Here is an 18,300-nt window from a genome sequence, read left to right on the forward strand (position 1 = left end):
TATTTGGCAGACTAATACTAGATAATTAGAAATGTTCACATTCTAAAATTGCATAATGAGAACAAGTTTATATTAACTTATTTTGGTTTTGTTTAAAGAAATAAATGGCATATAACAGAAGAGGGTAATAAATAAATGCATAACAATCTAAAATGACTCTGCAGTAAAATAAGTAACCATCTAAAATAACTTTAAAAATGTTGTGTGAAAAAGCTGACATTTTTGTGAAATAAACACTCCTTGCTACAGAATGCTTAAGGAATGTTTAAAATATTCTGCTATTACTTTAAAATAATATGTGAAACATGAATCAGAATTAATTAGGCACCCGGAAAAGAAAATAACAACATTACACTTAAAGATTACAGTGATACCAAACATTTGGGAAGCAGATCATATTTTAAAATATATTCCTTTTTATTTTTTTGTTCTACTTTTTTGATAGGTTCAGAACTTGATTTAAAACTTGTTTCCAAGAGCAACAGGTGCATGCATCCGCTTTCACTTCCTGCTTTGCCTTTTCTCTTTTTAGAGTTCCCATGTGCAAAATCTAAGTTTGCTTTCAAAGAAGTAAGAGAAGGCATTTCATTCTATTATGGTATTTAGACCAAAGTCTGCCAAGGATCAATGAGATTATCTATTGCTATACTATTATTATGGTTAGTCACACAATCAGCCAGATGTTCAAACATTCCATTTGCGGATATTTGTATTTTGTTACCCTCTCCTTTCTCTTCTATTCTGCTGTCTCCAGATACCACCATGTCCAATATCCAGACATTTTTGTCTTTTTTATCGAAAATTGTTAAGTCTCTCTTAATAGTTTTTGATAAGAAACACAAAAAAGTCTGGATAGTAGACATGGCAGTACCTGGAGACAGCAGAATAGAAGAGAAGAGAGAGGGTAACAATGGGTGTTATGTAGCAGGTGCTTGTCTATTTGAATGCTAAAGTTGAATTCTAAATGACCACCTTGATAAAATGTCAAAACATTACTGAAGTACCTTTTTTTGTGAGACAGCTCAATTCACTACTATAGCATGGAATGGGGGGTGGGGGGTGGCAACGTAAGGTTGATATGAAATACCATCTTATGATTTTGCTCTTTTTTTCATCCCCCAACATTCTGTAAATGAAGCAATTGCTCAATTAGTTTGTGTTCATTGGATTGCTTCAACATGCCAAAAAAGGCAGCCTTGCTTTCTCTTTAAATATCTCATATGCATCAGACACTTATTAAGTGGAAGAGGAGAGTAAATTGTTTTTGAAAATAATTTATTTTTTCATTTTCAGTCTTAACCCAAAAGTAAACGTCACTATAAACTGGCAAATGAGCCGCACTGAATATTCTAACCATGTTTTTTTCCTTCTTAAAATTGTTCCCATATCATGTAGAGGCTATATTTTATTATTGTTGTATAATGATATAATATTATTGTACAACAATGTGAAATCACAACTGCTGGTTCTTTTAAATAGTATTGGCCTTCATACACACCGTGTTTTAGTTTAGTATATGTGCAGATCCAAGCATTGTGGTCTTATGTAATTGATAGATGAAAATTGTGTCAATACACAGTTTTCTAAGTGCTGTCCAGGATTCTTTGGTGTGAAAAAAAATCACCAGCTTATGCCATAATCTTTCACTTTGATTTTCAGATATTACTACTTTGTGATCTTCTGCACTTCTTTGTCTTATATTCTACTATTCCAGGGGTCAGCAACCCATGTGGTGCTTTCATCCCTCTGCTGCGGCGCCCTGTCGCCAGTCGACTCCACAATTGATAGGGCTTTGGGTTAGGACATGTAGAGGAAAAGGATGCCATGCTAGGAGGAGACTGTATGATGGGGGAACCAGACTTCCGGTTGACTCCAGAATTGAACAGGGGGCTTCCATTTAGGACCATTGTGGCTCTGAGTGTTTAAGGTTGCCGACCCCTGTATTATTCCCTAATATCATTACATCAATTACGATTTTCTTCTTTTTAACCACAGTTAAATTTAACATGTTATGAGTCAAGGCTTTATCAGTCTGTATTCAGAAATCCCACAATATTTTAACCTATTCATTCTCAACTATTTTTTCAATTATTTGTTCCTACCAATGTTTTCATTACTGGCACATGATAATTTTTAGAAATGTTCCAGTGAATCATTTTGGTGACAGTGTTATGTCATTGCTTATGATCAGTTTGTGCAATCTTGCGTGTGCTGAATATATGATCCATTTTTTTCTTTTGCTTATTTGGTCAATCTGCACTTTGAATCATTGATGATTTTTCAATTCTGGCCTTGAATGCATTGGTTTGAATAGCTTGCTGTTGTACAAGATCAAACCTTCAGAGTTTTTTTTTTTAATGTTCCAGTTGAATGCCATTGACAGATTTTAGCTTTTTTCTACTTTTTCCTTGATCTTTTGTGGAAACTGACCTTGTAATGCCTTTTTTTGCCAGCATTCTATTTGTGTTATTATTACAGTATTTTATTTATTTATTTTTTGTTTCCTATGCATTTAGCAAGTTCCAATTTTTAGTTGCATAAAGCTTCTTCTTGGCTGCCTTTTATATAATTAGCCAAGTCATGCTTTTCTTCTTTGACTATTTGACCTGAAGTCAACCTCTGCCTCCATTTCTGCAGTATAGGTATAGACTATTAATATCACTAGGGGGATGTAATGCGGAGTGAATAGTCATCAGTTTTCTTGTTTTTCAGTCTAAACTGTCCAATTAATAATTGCAGCAGTGTATCAGGCATGGTTCAGGTACTGATGGCTTTGGTAGTATTTCCACCATTCCATTTTGTCTTTAGGAAATCTGTCATGTTACTTTATTAATCACATTTTTAACTTATCCAGGATTGATGTTTTCCAACTGTAAAATGCCCAAATACTTATAAGCATTATCTTCATAGCTCCTGATGGTTTGGCTATTTGGTACTTCAATTCAGCTATTGTTGGCCTGCTTTTTGCTACTGTAGCAAATTCCTCTAGGCCAAATTCCATTGTTAGAAAGTCCTTACGGTGATTTTACCACCTCATCATCAGTGGGAACAAGAAGACAGTGAAGGTCATCTGGGGTGGTGGAGTGCAGGGTAGCAGGGGACTAAGAGTGCAAGGCAGCAAAGACAGGAGCAGCTGGGGCTTCCTGGAATAGCTATGGCTTTCCACTGGCTTGCCAGGCTGTAGCTTCATAACACACTACTAGGCTTCCTAGGGTAGCAGAGGCCTTTCAGGATAGCTGTGGGTCCCGTTCTCCCCCCCCCCCCCCCGGTGCAGCTTAACTGGGCTAGGAAGCTGAGGCTTTCGGTTTATGCTGCGCAGCAGCTCCGAACTTCCTGCCTCAGAACCATGGTGCGTTAACTGTTGTGGCCCGCCAACAGCCAGCAGAGCTGGCAGCAAATTTGGACAGTGAGGAGGTTGGGGAGGAACATGGGCCAGTCTTGGAGTCTGGGGAAGGCTCTGATGAGGGCTCTATGTCAGAGGCAGAGAGGGAGTCAGGGCCATCCGACTGCCTTCAGAGTCGGACATCAGTGAGACAGACAAACAGCTGGAGCCTGTTCCCAGTGTGTGCATGCGCAGAGTTGCTAGATGAAGGGAACAGCTAAAGAACAGGGTTGACTTGGGAGTAAGTCCACAGGTCAATGATGAATGGCTTCTCCCAGAGGAAAAAAAAGAGGAATGAAAGTGGAGTGGAGTTTGCAGGAGACAATTAGTTCACTTAATTGTCTCATGACTCTCCGAGACTCCTTGCCAGGTTTTTCAGGTATCAGCCTGTCAGCTCTCCAAGCCAGATAAAATCTGTGGCTGTAAATCCTCCCTTGAAAGACTTTGTTGGATTTGAATGAGCAGAATTCACAGTAAATGACTAAAATGGGTTTTTATTTGGCAAGAGTTTCATGCTCTTGGAAAGCCTAGGTTGGAACATTAACACGCCACTGAACCACAATGTGGTAAGTAGCCACACAGTTTGGGGGTTGCTTGTCACCATGCAAGATGGGGTGCTGAACAAACAAAAGAACAAAGAGGGTAGATGGGGAAAGTTGGACGTAGTTACTTACCTTACTAAGGTTCAGGGTTGGGAAGGTACCAAACCCAGAATGGTTTGGATTAGGATGGTCTTCAATGAAAGACCAAAGGATTTGCTTAACAATGGGGGGTTGCTGGGAATGCATTGCTATGCTATGTGGTTATGTGATGGAAATTACTGTCCCAATTGCATTCATAAGGTAAGACTACCTGTCTGATAGATCTATTTTTAGAGGGCACACACACACACGTCTTAAACATCAGATCTGATCCTGGCAGTTAATCACAAGTTTCCTTATGTTTGTTCTTGGCTGCACTTGGCAGAAGTATTAGCAAGAGCTTAGCAAGTTAGTTTTTATTGGAAACAGAAAGAAAGTCTTAAATACAGTTGTTGATTGCCCACTGCAGTGCAAAGAAGTCAGAATCATTATCTGTAGTGTAACTATGCTCCAGAGTTTAAGATTTTGCATCTACTCTTTTAATTAATTGGTATCTTAATGGCCTTGGGAGGCAACTTAATATGTTCTTTCTGGTCTGGGAACTGCTGGTTCTACATCAATAGTGTCACCTTTACATTGTGTGCCATAGCATGCATTGTAATTTTTTATTACACAGAGAAGAAAAGACGAGTCGTTAGAGCTGCTGAATTGTTAATACAGATAAAAATTTCATAGTGCAGAGTTGCATAGCCTGTGATATTCCAATTATTATTGGACTATAATTCCCCATGTACTTCCTCGGGGAAAGTTCTGGAAGAAGCAAATTGTACCTTCTGGTTTATTCAGTATGATTATTAGTGAAAGAGAAACTCTTTTCCTTGCCTAGCTTTTTCCCCCTTTTCTCTTTTGTAATAAAATGCAAAGATCTGCATAGCTTTTGGGAAGCATCACAAATCCCTGTTCTTTCTTTGCTTCTCAGATGGACAGCAAGGAAAAAACATGATGACAAGAGAGGGGTTCTGGTACGGTGTGGCAGGTGCTGAGACCTGTGTTTTCATCAGAAGGAATAAAAAAGAAAAAAAATCTTAAGGAAAGCAAGGAGAAGTTGGGCCATCATGAAACCAAGAAGGAAGGAAAAAGAGGTAGCTTTACACAACATGATTAAGAGAAAATGAATAAGCAGTTTCTTGATAGAGCTGAAGATTGTCGCCAATTGAATCCTTCAGCAGCCACAGCCACAAAAGAAATCTGTAATACACAAATGGATTAATGGTGCATGTTGATAGGAGAAGAGGCTATTGGAGAAAAGAAAAGGCCAAGAGCTCTGTAAGAGCAGCTAGTGTGAAGCCAGCAGCATTCAAGAGTCCATCATCAATTTTGATTTCAATAACTTGCTCAGTTGGACTTTTTGTGTGTGTTCCCAGCCTGAAAGATGGGGAAAAGAGGAGATAATAGCAATAGCACTTAGATTTATATATTGTTTCATAGTGCTTTACAGACTTCTCTAAGTGGTTTACAGAGTTTTACATATTGCCTCCGACAGTTTGGCCCTCCTTTAATCAACCTTGAAGCAGTGGTGGTTACGGATCCTGTTGCAACCGGTACTGTGCAACGGGGCCCGGCATTCCCCACATGCATGCATGAAGCGTCCTTTCCTCCTGCGACGCCTCCGTGACACCTCCGCGATGCTCAAGCTGCTCAGCGGATCATCGCACAGGTGTTGTACGCTCCGTGCGTGTCCGTTGAAGCGCCAAAGAGCTCAAATACAGGTAAAGAGCTCTGGCGGGCAGGCGGGTGGGCCCTCCAGAGCACCATACCGGAACGGTACCCGGTGCTCCCGGCAGGCACCACTACGCCTGTACTGGGGCTACCGCCTGCAACCCACCACTGCCTTGAAGGATAAATAAGAGAGTGCAAATATTGCATTTCAAGAAAAAGATTGGGCAGCATTTGTCCGAGATGGTGTAAGCTCTCTTGCCTTAGGCATGGGGTTGGATTAGAAGACCTCCAAGGTTCCTTCTAATTCTGTTGTTGTTGTTGTTGTTGTTGTTGTTGTTGTTGTTAGTTGCGAAGTCATTTTCGACCCATCGCGACCCCATGGACAACGTTCCTTCAGGCATTCCTGAGCTCTACCATTCTCGGGAGTCCATTTAAGCTCATGCTGACTGCTTCAGTGACTCCACCAAGCCAGAACTTGGACTAAAAAAATTTGAATTCCACAACTGCCCTACACCATTTTTGACAAATGGCAGTCCAATCTCTTTGTGAAAGCCTCCAGTGATGAAACTTCCACAACTTCCTAAGGCAACTTCTCTTCCATTGGTTGATTGTTCTCACCGTCAGGAAATCCCTCCTTATTTCCAGGTTAAATCTCTTCTTCTACTTGACAAGATTAGGCCAGGAAAGGAGTTTTAAAAATGTTAATACAGAGCAGGGGTTTCTTGTAAATGTTCTCATGTCTTTTTAAATACACATTCTACTTAGCAGCATTGATTTTATTAACTTGGAATTAATTAGGGTTGCAATGCTGTTTCTATGCTTATGTATTTTGATCCTGCATTTTCAGCATTTAAGAATTAGCTTACAGTATTAGACTGCAAATATTTCAAATTATCTTGTAACTGTGTAGCTTGTGTGGCATGGAGTACCCACAACTTCTGAAGGCAAGCTATTCCATTGGTTGATTGATCTCACCCTTAGGAGATTTCTTCTTAGTCCTAGGTTGCTTCATTCATTTGGTTAGTTTCCATCCATTGTTTCTTGTCATGCCTTGGAAAATAGATTGACCCCCCTCATTTTTGTAGGAGCCCCTCAAATTTCATGACAGAACAATTAATCAGTGGAACAACTTGTCTCCAGAAGTTGTAAATGCTCCAACACTGGACATTTTAAAGAAGAGATTGGATAACCATTTGTCTGAAGTGGTGTAGGGTTTTCCTGCCTAAGCATGGGGTTGGACTAGAAGACCTCCAAGATCCCTTCCAACTCTGTTATTCTATTCTATTCTAAATATTGGAACAGTGCTATTTTATTGTGCAATTTTATTGTGAGTTGGACTAAGGAGAAATTTCCTAAAGGTGAGACCAATCAAGTTGGCCATGCCCACTCAGTCCCATGACCATCTAGCCAGTCATTAGGGCAGAGAATCAGTTGTTAAATTATTTGAATCCCACCACTGACAATACATGATACATCCTCTTTTCCCAAACTGCACTAATTCTAAATCTGCTTTTGGTTCTAAATTCAAGGTGCTGGATTTAAAGTCCTATTATATGGCAGGTGGCCAGGTTATTTGAAGGTCTACCTGTCTGTTCCACCATATCTGAAAAATCCTTCCCTCCACCCCCAGGTGAGGCTGGCTATATTCCTGCTGATTTTCCTGAAGACCTTCAGAACCTGGTTAGGTTAAGCCACCCGCCCTGGAGGCTCAAGAGGCCAGCGAGATACTGAAGCAGCTCCATTGTTATTAACATCTGCTATTCTCTCTTAGCTTTTGTAATTTTTAAAGTTGTTTTTAATTTTTTAATAATAATTGCTTAACTGCTATTAACGGTTATTAACTGTTTTAATAGTTCTGTTGTACATCACTTTTATGTGAGAAGGATGACCATATAAACATTAATACATAGAGTAAATAAATAATTGTTCTTCTGTAATAAAGTGATGAGTAAAATGCAGTTCTGCTTTCTTTCCTGAATACCATCCAGAAATGAACCTGTCTCCTCCCATCACCTTTGATAATCCATTATGCTTAACGGGAATGGGGAAGCGGGATAGATTTTCAAAAGTGAGATCATACATGCTAATTCATAAGTATGCTGTATAATGTTAAAACCTGAGACAAAGAGCAGCTTTTGTATTTACAGTCCTTTGTCCTTTTGGTATCTTGTTTACCCCCCCCCCCCGCCGCCCCGTATGCTTTGTTCTTGTTCTAAAAAATTAAAAGGATGCTGTTTTCCAACATAGATTCATTTAAAGATTGATAGCATTTTGTTAGAGCACTAGAGAACAACTAGTTTCCTGCTCCACTTTTAAATGAATACAGAACATTCGTCAATGATTAACTAGTGAGATGACTAAACAGTGTTTATACCATAAATACTAGCAGCATTTTACAGCAAGGCGAAGAAATGGCTGAAACTCTTCATTCTGTTTCCTCCGAGTTTCCGATCAGCAGTTTGACCCCTTGCTGTGGCCCTCATAAAACATTTATCACTCTCCTTTGGATTCTTGTCTATTGCAGACAATTTTTTAAAAAGCCTCCATTCGCCCCATAGTCAATCCATTTCCCCAACTGCCTCCACTCACCAAAGCCAGAAAAAACGATAAGAACAATGGCTAGTCTGTGATGCTGGTTGGATGGAGTGAGATCATGCATGCCAACTCACAAGTATGTTGTAAAATGTTAAAACCTGAGACAAAGAGCAGGTTTTCTACTTATACCTTATCCACCCTGTAAGGGTTTTTAAAAAAAAAAATTCAAGAGATGCCATTTTCTCACTTAAAATAATTCCAAGTTTTGTAGTATTCAACTTCACAATTAAATTTTTAATGAGTGAATCATATCATATGACAGAACCATACTTTAAAAAATTCTTGCAATTCTGTATGTTAATATATATTGTTACTGTTTGAATGTATGATATGGCATATACGAAATAAATAAATAAATTTCTATATGAGGGTAAAAGTAGATTAGTGTTTCCCAACTGGTAACACTAAGTAATTAGAAGTGTGGAATTTCAACTCCCAGAATTCTCTAGCCAGCATGATGATTGTGAAATTCTGGGAGTTGAAGACCATACAACTTCTAGCGGCCAAAGCTGAGAAGCAGTGATGAAGATAATCAAGATACTAAAACGGAATCTAGTGAGATAAGAGTTTTGTAGAGTGTTCTCAGTTTAGAAAGAAAATAGAAGGAATAAATCCAGGAGTTTCTGATTCATATTGCTTAGAGTGTAGGCGTCTTCATCTATACATACAAAAAATGGTGCTGTGTGTGTGTGTCTGTGTGTGCGCACCAGCATAACTCTGGAACGCCTCGAACAATTTCAACAAAACTGGTACATAGATTATTTACTCTCTGGAAAAAAAAAACTGTGGGGGTAAGACATTACTAACACCCCTTGAAATGTGTGTTCTGTTAAGATACACTTTGTTGTGCCTTAAAATGGCTTCTACTGTACAGAACAGTGGAGTTGCCATGGTAACGGCTTCACAGTACTCCACAAGGGAACTCCCTGTGGTAAGGGGAAAAATCCAACATTAGAAATTACGTTTTGTCTGGACATTTCTCCCCTATAAATAAATACCCAGGCAACACCAGGTTATCAACTAGTTGGAGATTTTTTTTACAAAAACTGTTTGGTAGCTGTAAGCATGTGATTGAAGACCTGAATCATTTAAAGTGTGACATGTACATGTCACACATTTTAAAAGGGCAGGGTCGTGATCACGCAATCACAGATGCTAACGTACTAATAATCACAGATGCTAACATACTAACTTTTCTTCCTATGGACAATTCGTTTCAAATAATTATTTTTTATTAATGATATCAATTCCTAGTGGTTTGTTTACAGTTGTTACTGTATTAGTCTAAAGCTACAATTTTTTTTCCAAAAAAAATATATATTCGCAACAGTTGGTATTCAATTCCATCTAATAATATATAAACTAGACAAATTACACATAAATGTTAAATAAATCACACATGAAACAGAACCTTCTATTACATGTGGCCATGTAAAAAAACAACTCATACATTAAGCAATCAGTTCTATTCAGGGTATGGTGGGAAGCGTGAGCCTTTTCAAAATTCTAGTTGCCGTTCATAAAAACCTTTCATTGCACAGGCCTCATTTTTTTTGAGGGGGCCACCTATCTTCAATTGTTTCTCCTCACTTGATACATTCAGATACCTTCTGGATGTGTTTCAGATCCCTTCGATTAATTCTGCCATCTTGTGGGGCTGAAGAAACGTGCCTTCTTTCTGGTAGTCCTTGACCTCTGGCTCAACTGTACTCCAGAGATACAGACGGCACTATCTGTCCTTGAGTTCTAATTCCAGGCCAGGGGTTAATATGACTGTGATGTACCTATTTCTTCATTTTTATCACATAATTATTACTTTTTTAAATAATTCAAGGCAGCAAAAATATCTAATACTCTTTCCTCCTACAATTTTTCCTACAACAACATCCCCGTGAGGTAGATTGGGCTGAGAGAAAGTGACTGGCCCAAAGTCATCCAGCCAGGCCACAGTCTCTTCAATCTTAGTCTTAACCACCACACCAAACTGACTTTTTAAAAAGATGAATGGTTGGATCCCTTTTGTATTTTTGTATTATTTGCTGCGCTAGTCATTTAGTCCTGCTAGTTTAGTTTTTACTATTCTTTTTATACACACACACACACACACACACACAGAGTATATAACTAATAGGACAATAAATGCACGCATCGCAGAACACAAGAACGCAGTCAGAAAAGAAGAAAAAACTTCCTCCCTTTTTCAGCACCTTAAAGCAACAGGACATGAAATTGATTTTGAAGGAACCAAATTAATCTCCAAAACTGAACACTTCAACAAGAGAATAATTATGGAAGCTATCAAAATAGAGAAACACCCCCACAACATGAATAAATGTGACGATACCTTCTGCCTACCAGACATCTGGAAACTAGCCCTAGTCAACAAACCAGTCCCAGCCACGAAAACCGACACCGGATCCAGAACAACACAGGACGCCACCACCAATCACCCTCACCAGACTCAAACCCAAACCCTTCCCATAGATGAAATGCAACCACCATCCAGAAGCCAAACCACGGCGGCATCACCAACTGCTGCACCCCCTCTGACCTCCACACAAAGCAAACTGACACACACCATGAACACATAGCCAGACCGCAAACTCGGAGCCAAACCAAAGCCCGGGATGTTACATCACAGCCATCTGCTCAGGACATTGCATCACAGAACTCAGGAGGTTACAATGCAAAGGCTCAGGATGTTACAATGCAGCCAACCTCCCAGGATGTTGCAGCACAGGACTAAGGATATCACTACACTAGAGCTCAGGATGTCATCACACAGCCCATTACCCAGGTCATTACAACACAAAAGACTAATGGGCACATAGCTAGTAACTCAGCCACAGAGGATGTTACAAAACAGCTGACTAATCTGCATACATCAACTCCATCAACTAATCAAGATGAAACAACACAGCCAACCAACCCACTTACAGCAACAAAGCCAGCACTCCACACGCACACACCAATATTTATAGAAAGACAGCAGCTCCGATCATGCTTTGTTAGCACAATCACGAAGTCAAAGGCACCAGCCTGAAGATGGCGAGTGGGACCTTGTTGAAATGTCGCCAAGATACTCACAATCTTACATAAGAAAAGACCCGAATACGCCAAGACCTGCATATGTGTGTGTGTGTGTGTGTGTATGTATGTATATATATATATAATTTTTTGCTGATAAATAAATGAAGGGAGAGTAGTATAGATCTATTTCGAGCTATTTAGCTATTTAGCTCTCATCAATACAAAATACAAAATTGTTTCGGCCTAGGAGGTTCCTATGGAGCTGAAGGGCAAAAGGGAAGCAGTATGCTCCCTCCCATATTTGGGAATACCAGGTGTCTTGACAAAACATCTAATATACATACATATGTACAGATGTACATACATATATGGAAAATGCATTATAAATAAAACATATTGATATCCTACTCTTACTCTGCAATAAAAAATAATTTCAGGACTGAGTTTACAGAACAGCACATCAGGATTTGCTAAGAGGCATAGTTGGGTATAGTTTAATAGCTGAGCCTTCAGGGCACGATGGCTCAGCTGTTAAAGATGCTGAGCTTGTGAGCTGGAGTGCTGACAACACAGGTTTGATACTCAGGCTCTGTGCAGCAGGTGAGCTCCCTTTACTTGCCCCAATTCCTGCCAACATAGCAGTTTGAAAGCATGCAAATGCAAGTAGATTAATAGGCACTACTTTGGTGGGAAGGTAACAGTATTCCATACACATATGAAGTATAGCCATGCTGGCCATATTACCATGAAAATTGTCTTTGGACAATGCTGGCTCCCTTGGCCAAGAAAAGGAGATGAGCACCCTGCCTTAGAGTCAGACATGACTGACAGGGAAACTTTAGCTTTATAGTTGAGATGGTCCACTAAACTAACAGTACAAAGATTTCCATTATGTTCTGAACATCAAGAAGAAGTTTAAGAGAATACCTAATTTCTATGTCTACCCCCCACATACACTGTCACTGCCGCTACTGGTGCCAGTAGGTAAAACACTGAACAAGGATATCTAGAATGAAACCTTGCAGTACAATTGTCTCAGCTGGATGCTAAATAGGAACAACATTCCTCAGACCAAGGAAAGTGAATCTGTTAAGACTTGAGAATCACTCATCATTCAGACTTCTGAAACTGGTGGGAAACAAAGCAGAGGCTGTCTGCAGGTGGACAAATATATTCTTCCAAGTAGGTTTGTCTTCCAGATGACAGGTAAGGATGAAATTGGAAGGCTGGCTGCACAAAACACATCTCTGAAAATAGCTGCATCTTATAAAAGTAGAGAATTTCTTACCTATCTGTTGACCACAGCAGCATAGGAACATGATCCAAGGACAAGGTCTCTTTGCATAGGACAAGAAATACATAGAGTAGCTGTCGCCATGAAACAGCACTGCCTCTTGCCATGGTCTTTTCAGGGTTTGTGTGGTAAGGAAACCAAACTTGACTTGGAAGGAAAATAACTGATAGGAACTGGTTATATTGGTATCTTTTGTGAAGCTTCTGGCTTTGCTTTATCATAAATAAAAACTGGCTTTGCCAGTTTTTATTTATGATAGCTGGAGTAGGTCTGTTTTATGACAACAGGAAAAAGAATCCATACCCAAACAGATTGCAAACTTTGACATAGCTTTGAAGATAAGACTCTCTCTACTAGCAGTTCTGGTTTAGAAACAGATAAATTGTGTTCATCTAACAAGAGAATTATCTGACACCCTTATACTACATGATGTCCTTCTTTTGTTCTTATGGTGCCACTATAGCCGTATATATTACAATGCAATTGCTGTTCCTGGAGCCTGGTATCTGCTGTGTTTATATGCAATTTGTATATTATTACACCATATCATAATATGGTCAGATATATAGTTGTTAGAACAGCAATGGTGGTAGTGGGAGTAGTATCAAGTCATGGTGCCAGATTAAGTTACTTCTTTTAAAAAAATCCAATAATTGTGCTCACAAATGAGTAAGAATTCAATTTTAAGAAGAAAGTAGGAGATTTACAGCATCATAGATATACAGTAGCTGTAGAAGATAGCTATTAAAATATCAAACATGTTCTTGCATTTTCCTGCATAAAATCCATTTTCCATTTAATTTGTAAGAAAAATCAGAAATGAATCTTTAGTTAGTTCCAACCTTTCTGGTCAAAGAGTTTTATGTCTAGACTTTCCCTTCTGCTTTGTTTCCAAATGCTTGGAAGCATTGAAAGAGTATTGTAGTAGCCATACCTCCATTCACAAGCCCTGTTTTCAGTCTGAGTCAAAACTTCTGAGAAAGGAACACAAACCCCCCCCCCCAAAAAAAAAAGAGAAATTGAAAAAGAGGTTCTAGAAAGTAATATAAAGAGAGTTTACTCCATATACTTCCATATGGAAAACTACAGGGAAGCAAAACATTGCGAGAAATTTTGGAATAGAGACAACAATGTGGAACAGAAAGTGTTAGGGCAAAGCACTGGCACAAATGTTGATATGCTTGAAAGATGGATTAGTGGATTCTTAATTTTTTCTTGGTTAATTTCCCATAAATTAATTGCTTAAAAGAGTCTCTCCCAATTATGATGTTCTCTATTCATGAATGTTAATTTTCGGCTATCATAATCCCCAGCTATGAGGGTTTTTATTTAAAAGGATGATTTACAGCCAATGTAGCATATTAAAACTAAGCAAAAATGCTTGTGGCAGCTTCCCAATTGATGAGCATTGTGTTCACAGAAGCATGGTGGGAGGGAGAGAACGGGTCAAAATGGTAGCACATATAAAAGGTGATGTGGCTCAAACTATGGAGGTGTGGTCATCATCTCAACTTTTTCCACACACTCCATTGATGCTCCTTGTTTATCAAATACACAAAACGTTTTCCAGAAATATACACTTGTGTACAGATATGCCATGGACAGTGAAATCAGAGAGAAATAAAAGGCAGAAAATATGATAGTAAATGCTGCATTAACACTTATAAGCCATGGGTTAGATAAGACAGACTTAGTGCTATATAACAGGCTGATTTTTTAAAAAAAAAATATTATCCCAATAAAATTTGTCCTCATAGTTCTTCTATTCCACTTCATGTGATAGAAGATCCCAGCAAGCTACCTCTTCTACTATAATTCTCTCTTGCTAAATCACCCAAAGTACTATTTACTGGCCATAAAGTGAGTATAATTCATAAATGTACCTGATAAAACTCCATGTGTTCTGCTCAACTCAGAAGCGATTGTCACACATATGAAATTATCCACTGTCAACTAAAATCACCACAAGGTTTATCCACCTTTATTGCGGTAAAGGTGATTGGATATTCTCTATCAACCAAAAACAATTATTTTTAAAGAAAAATTGCATTTGTCTTATTTCTACTGTTATTGGATTACTTCTGAATCCTTCACTTTGGTTCTTCTCCATACATTTTCCATATATGATTAAACATTTCTTGTGGTTGTAGAATTGCAATAATAGTGTCAGGGCTCCAAGTAACACCCCCAATGAAATAAGACTCTGAGGCTTGAAGTTCCTCAAAGTTCCATTTTATTAGAGATGTCATATTGGCACATCTGGGAAAACCCGAATCTGAAAGTTTTCAGGTTTTCCCCACCAAAAGGAAAGTTTAAGCACCTACTCAACACCCACATGTCTATCATATGGTCCAATCAAAGCAACGTCCCGACTGGAGGTTCCTCCCAGCCACACCCCTCCAGGTGCTGGGCAGAATGTCCTTGACTCTTGGAGAAAGAAATGTTGCTATCCCTATGACTATATATATTCCCAGCTCTATACAATCCCCTTTCACAGTTTCCCACAGACTAAATGTGGCAGGCCTGAAGATCCAGTGCCCAAGATGGCTTCCAGGCCTGACAGATAGAGCTTCTATGCAAATGGAGGGGCGGAAAGGAATCAAATACACTTGATAGATGCCTCTCCAGGTTTCTGGTCCTATCAATCAAAGTCCTCTAGGTCTCTACCCCATGCAGAGTTGTTCTTTGTGAATGTGGCATCTACTTCTATTCAGATGATATTTTGAACTATAAAAAGGAGAGGGATGGGATCTATACATGGAAGAATATATTTTATTTCAACATAGGAGTGGTTTGTTCAGAGCGGTGTTGTGGCCTAAAAGTGAAGGCACTCGCTTCACACTCGGAAGTTTGAGAGTTCAGTCCTAGGCAGTGACAGATGTTTCTCTATCAGGGCGCAAAGAGAAAATATCTGTTGTGAACTCTGTGTAGGCATCAGGAAGGGCATCTGGCCAGGAAATGCTCAGCTTCATTTAGTCACCCTGACTCCACTCCAATAAAAGGGAGCACAGGGTAGAAAAAAGAAAAAAAAAAAGGAACAGTGGGTGACTGGCTCATTTCTTTGGGGGATTTATTTTGCGTTCTACATTTCCTGCATAGGTTTAACTTAAAGTATTTCCCAATTATTTTCTTTTAACTGCAGAGTTCCTTCACTGCATATGTAGTTAATATTGGTGCTTAGGCTCAGCTCAGCTGCTTGACTGAGGAAGCTTGAATTTGATTTCTAGCTTGAAATGGATACTGTGAATAGCAGTGATGTACATATGATTACGGTGAGAATATAATTTGTGATTATGTAGGGAACATATTGGTAAAAGAATGTTTGGAATGAATGTACTGTTTAGTGGGAAATGAATTACAAGCACATGCAATCCATCTTTAAGAGGGTCATCCCATTTTCAGTTGGACTTTCACTTGGGAATAGCCCTAAAAATAAAGAGTTTAGCTCACTTCCTAATTTGAGATTTGAGATTTGAGAAGTTTATTTATATGCCGCCCTTTTCCCTGGGGGGACTCAGGGCGGCTTACAACTCGAAAAGGGGGGGGGGGACAAACATTTAACACGTAGGACAGTACGTCATTAAAAAACACAACATTCATACCATTCGGGTGGGTTACAGTCTTTAGCCCCAGGCCTGACGGGATAGCCAGATTTTGAGGGCTGTGCGGAAGGTCTGGAGGGTGGTGAGGGTACGAATCTCCACGGGGAGATCGTTCCATAGGGTCGGAGCTGCCACCGAGAAGGCTCTCCTCCACGTGGTTGCCAGTCGACATTGACCGGCAGATGGGACTCGGAGGAGGCCTAATCTATGGGATCTAATAGGTCGAGTGGAGGTGATTGGCAGTAGGAGGTCTCTCAAGTACCCAGATCCACTACCATGAAGGGCTTTATGGGTGACAAGTAGCACCTTGAAGCGTACCCGGAGATCGACAGGTAGCCAGTGCAGCTCGCGGAGGATAGGTGTTATGTGGGTGAAGCGAGGTGCACCCACAATCGCTCGCGTGGCCGCATTCTGGACTAGCTGAAGTCGCCGAATACTCTTCAAGGGCAGCCCCATGTAGAGCACATTGCAGTACTCCAGCCTAGAGGTCACAAGGGCATGAGTGACTGTTGTGAGAGCCTCCCAGTTCAGGTAGGGGCGCAACTGGTGCACCAGGCGAACCTGGGCAAATGCCCCCCTGGTCACAGCTGACAAATGGTGTTCAAAAGTCAGCTGTGGGTCCAGGAGGACTCCCAAGTTGCGGACCCTGTCTGAGGGGCGTAGTGTTTGACCTCCCAGCCTGAGAGATGGAATACTTGCCGAATTAGTGGGAGGGAAACACAACAGCCACTCGGTCTTATCTGGGTTGAGCACGAGTTTGTTAGCCCTCATCCAGTCCCTAACAGCTTCAAGGCCCTGGTTCATCACGTCCACCACTTCATTGAGTTGGCACGGGACGGACAGATACAACTGAGTATCGTCCGCATACTGGTGGTATTTTATCCTGTGCCGCCGAATGATCTCGCCCAGCGGTTTCATGTAGATGTTGAAAAGTAGGGGGGACAAGACCGAACCCTGCGGCACCCCATATGTTAGGGGCCTAGGGGTCGATCTCTGCCCTCCAACTAACACCGACTGCGACCTGTCCGAGAGGTAAGAGGATAACCACCGCAAAACAGTGCCTCCCACACCCACCTCCCGCAGTCATCGCAGAAGGATATCATGGTCGATGGTATCGAAAGCCGCTGAGAGGTCAAGGAGAACCAGGATGGAGGCGTAGCCTCCGTCCCTGGCTCTCCAGAGGTCATCGGTCAATGCGACCAAAGCAGTTTCTGTGCTGTAGCCAGGCCTGAAGCCGGACTGGAATGGGTCAAGATAACTAGCTTCCTCCAAGGACCATTGGAGCTGAAAGGCCACCACCTTCTCAACAACCTTCCCCACAAAGGGGAGGTTGGAGACTGGACGATAATTGTTAAGAACGGCTGGATCCAAAGATGGTTTCTTCAGGAGGGGTCTCATCACCGCCGCTTTAAGTGCGGGGGGGAAAGACCCCCTCCCGAAGGGAGGCGGTAACAACCGCCTGGATCCAGCCCCGTGTCACCTCCCTGCTGTTAGCAACCAGCCAGGAGGGGCACGGGTCCAGTACACATGTGGAGACACTCACAGCTCTCATGGCCTTGTCCACGTCCTCAGGGGCAACATCCTGAAACTCAACCCAGCGATGGTCTACCAGATTATCCCCTTGTGCCTCGGCTGGATCTGCGGAATCGGAGTCCAAGTCCGACCGAAACCGAGCAACTTTGTCCGCTAGAAACTGGACGTAATCCTCAGCCCTACCCTGCAGGGGATCCCCCGTATCCCTCCTATTTAGGAGGGAACTAATTGTTTTTATGCAGACATTTCATTATCCAAACTAAGTTAACATCAATGCTAGTAAGGACTAGCAAACCCAAGTCCTTACTGGCACTGATGTTACCTAGTTTGGATAATGAAATGTCTGCATAAAAAACAACCAGGAGAGTAAAAGTAACATTAACAGAATTGGAAGGGATCTTGGAGGTCATCTAGTCCAAGCCCCTGTTCATGCAAAAGCACCAAGTCCAATCATGTATCTAATATAAAATTGGTTTATCATTCTTCTCACACTTCTCCCTCCCCCTCCTCATCTCCTCAGTCTGCAATTACTGAAGTTATCCCCTGCAAGTATTAATCAGGCCT

General features: G+C 40.7%; 1 protein-coding gene across 1 annotated transcript in view; it reads right to left on the reverse strand.

Annotated features, from left to right (window-relative positions):
* LOC116511678 (V-type proton ATPase subunit S1-like) overlaps nucleotides 1-12,708 on the reverse strand; it is a 58,171-nt gene extending 45,463 nt beyond the window's left edge. The window contains exon 1 of the mRNA XM_032221848.1: nucleotides 12,596-12,708. Within this exon, the coding sequence (XP_032077739.1) occupies nucleotides 12,596-12,708 (113 nt within the window). The remainder of the gene's footprint in view (nucleotides 1-12,595) is intronic.
* Nucleotides 12,709-18,300: the final 5,592 nt, after the last annotated feature.

Source organism: Thamnophis elegans, chromosome 7 (assembly GCF_009769535.1).
Source record: "Thamnophis elegans isolate rThaEle1 chromosome 7, rThaEle1.pri, whole genome shotgun sequence".
Lineage (NCBI taxonomy): Eukaryota > Metazoa > Chordata > Lepidosauria > Squamata > Colubridae > Thamnophis > Thamnophis elegans.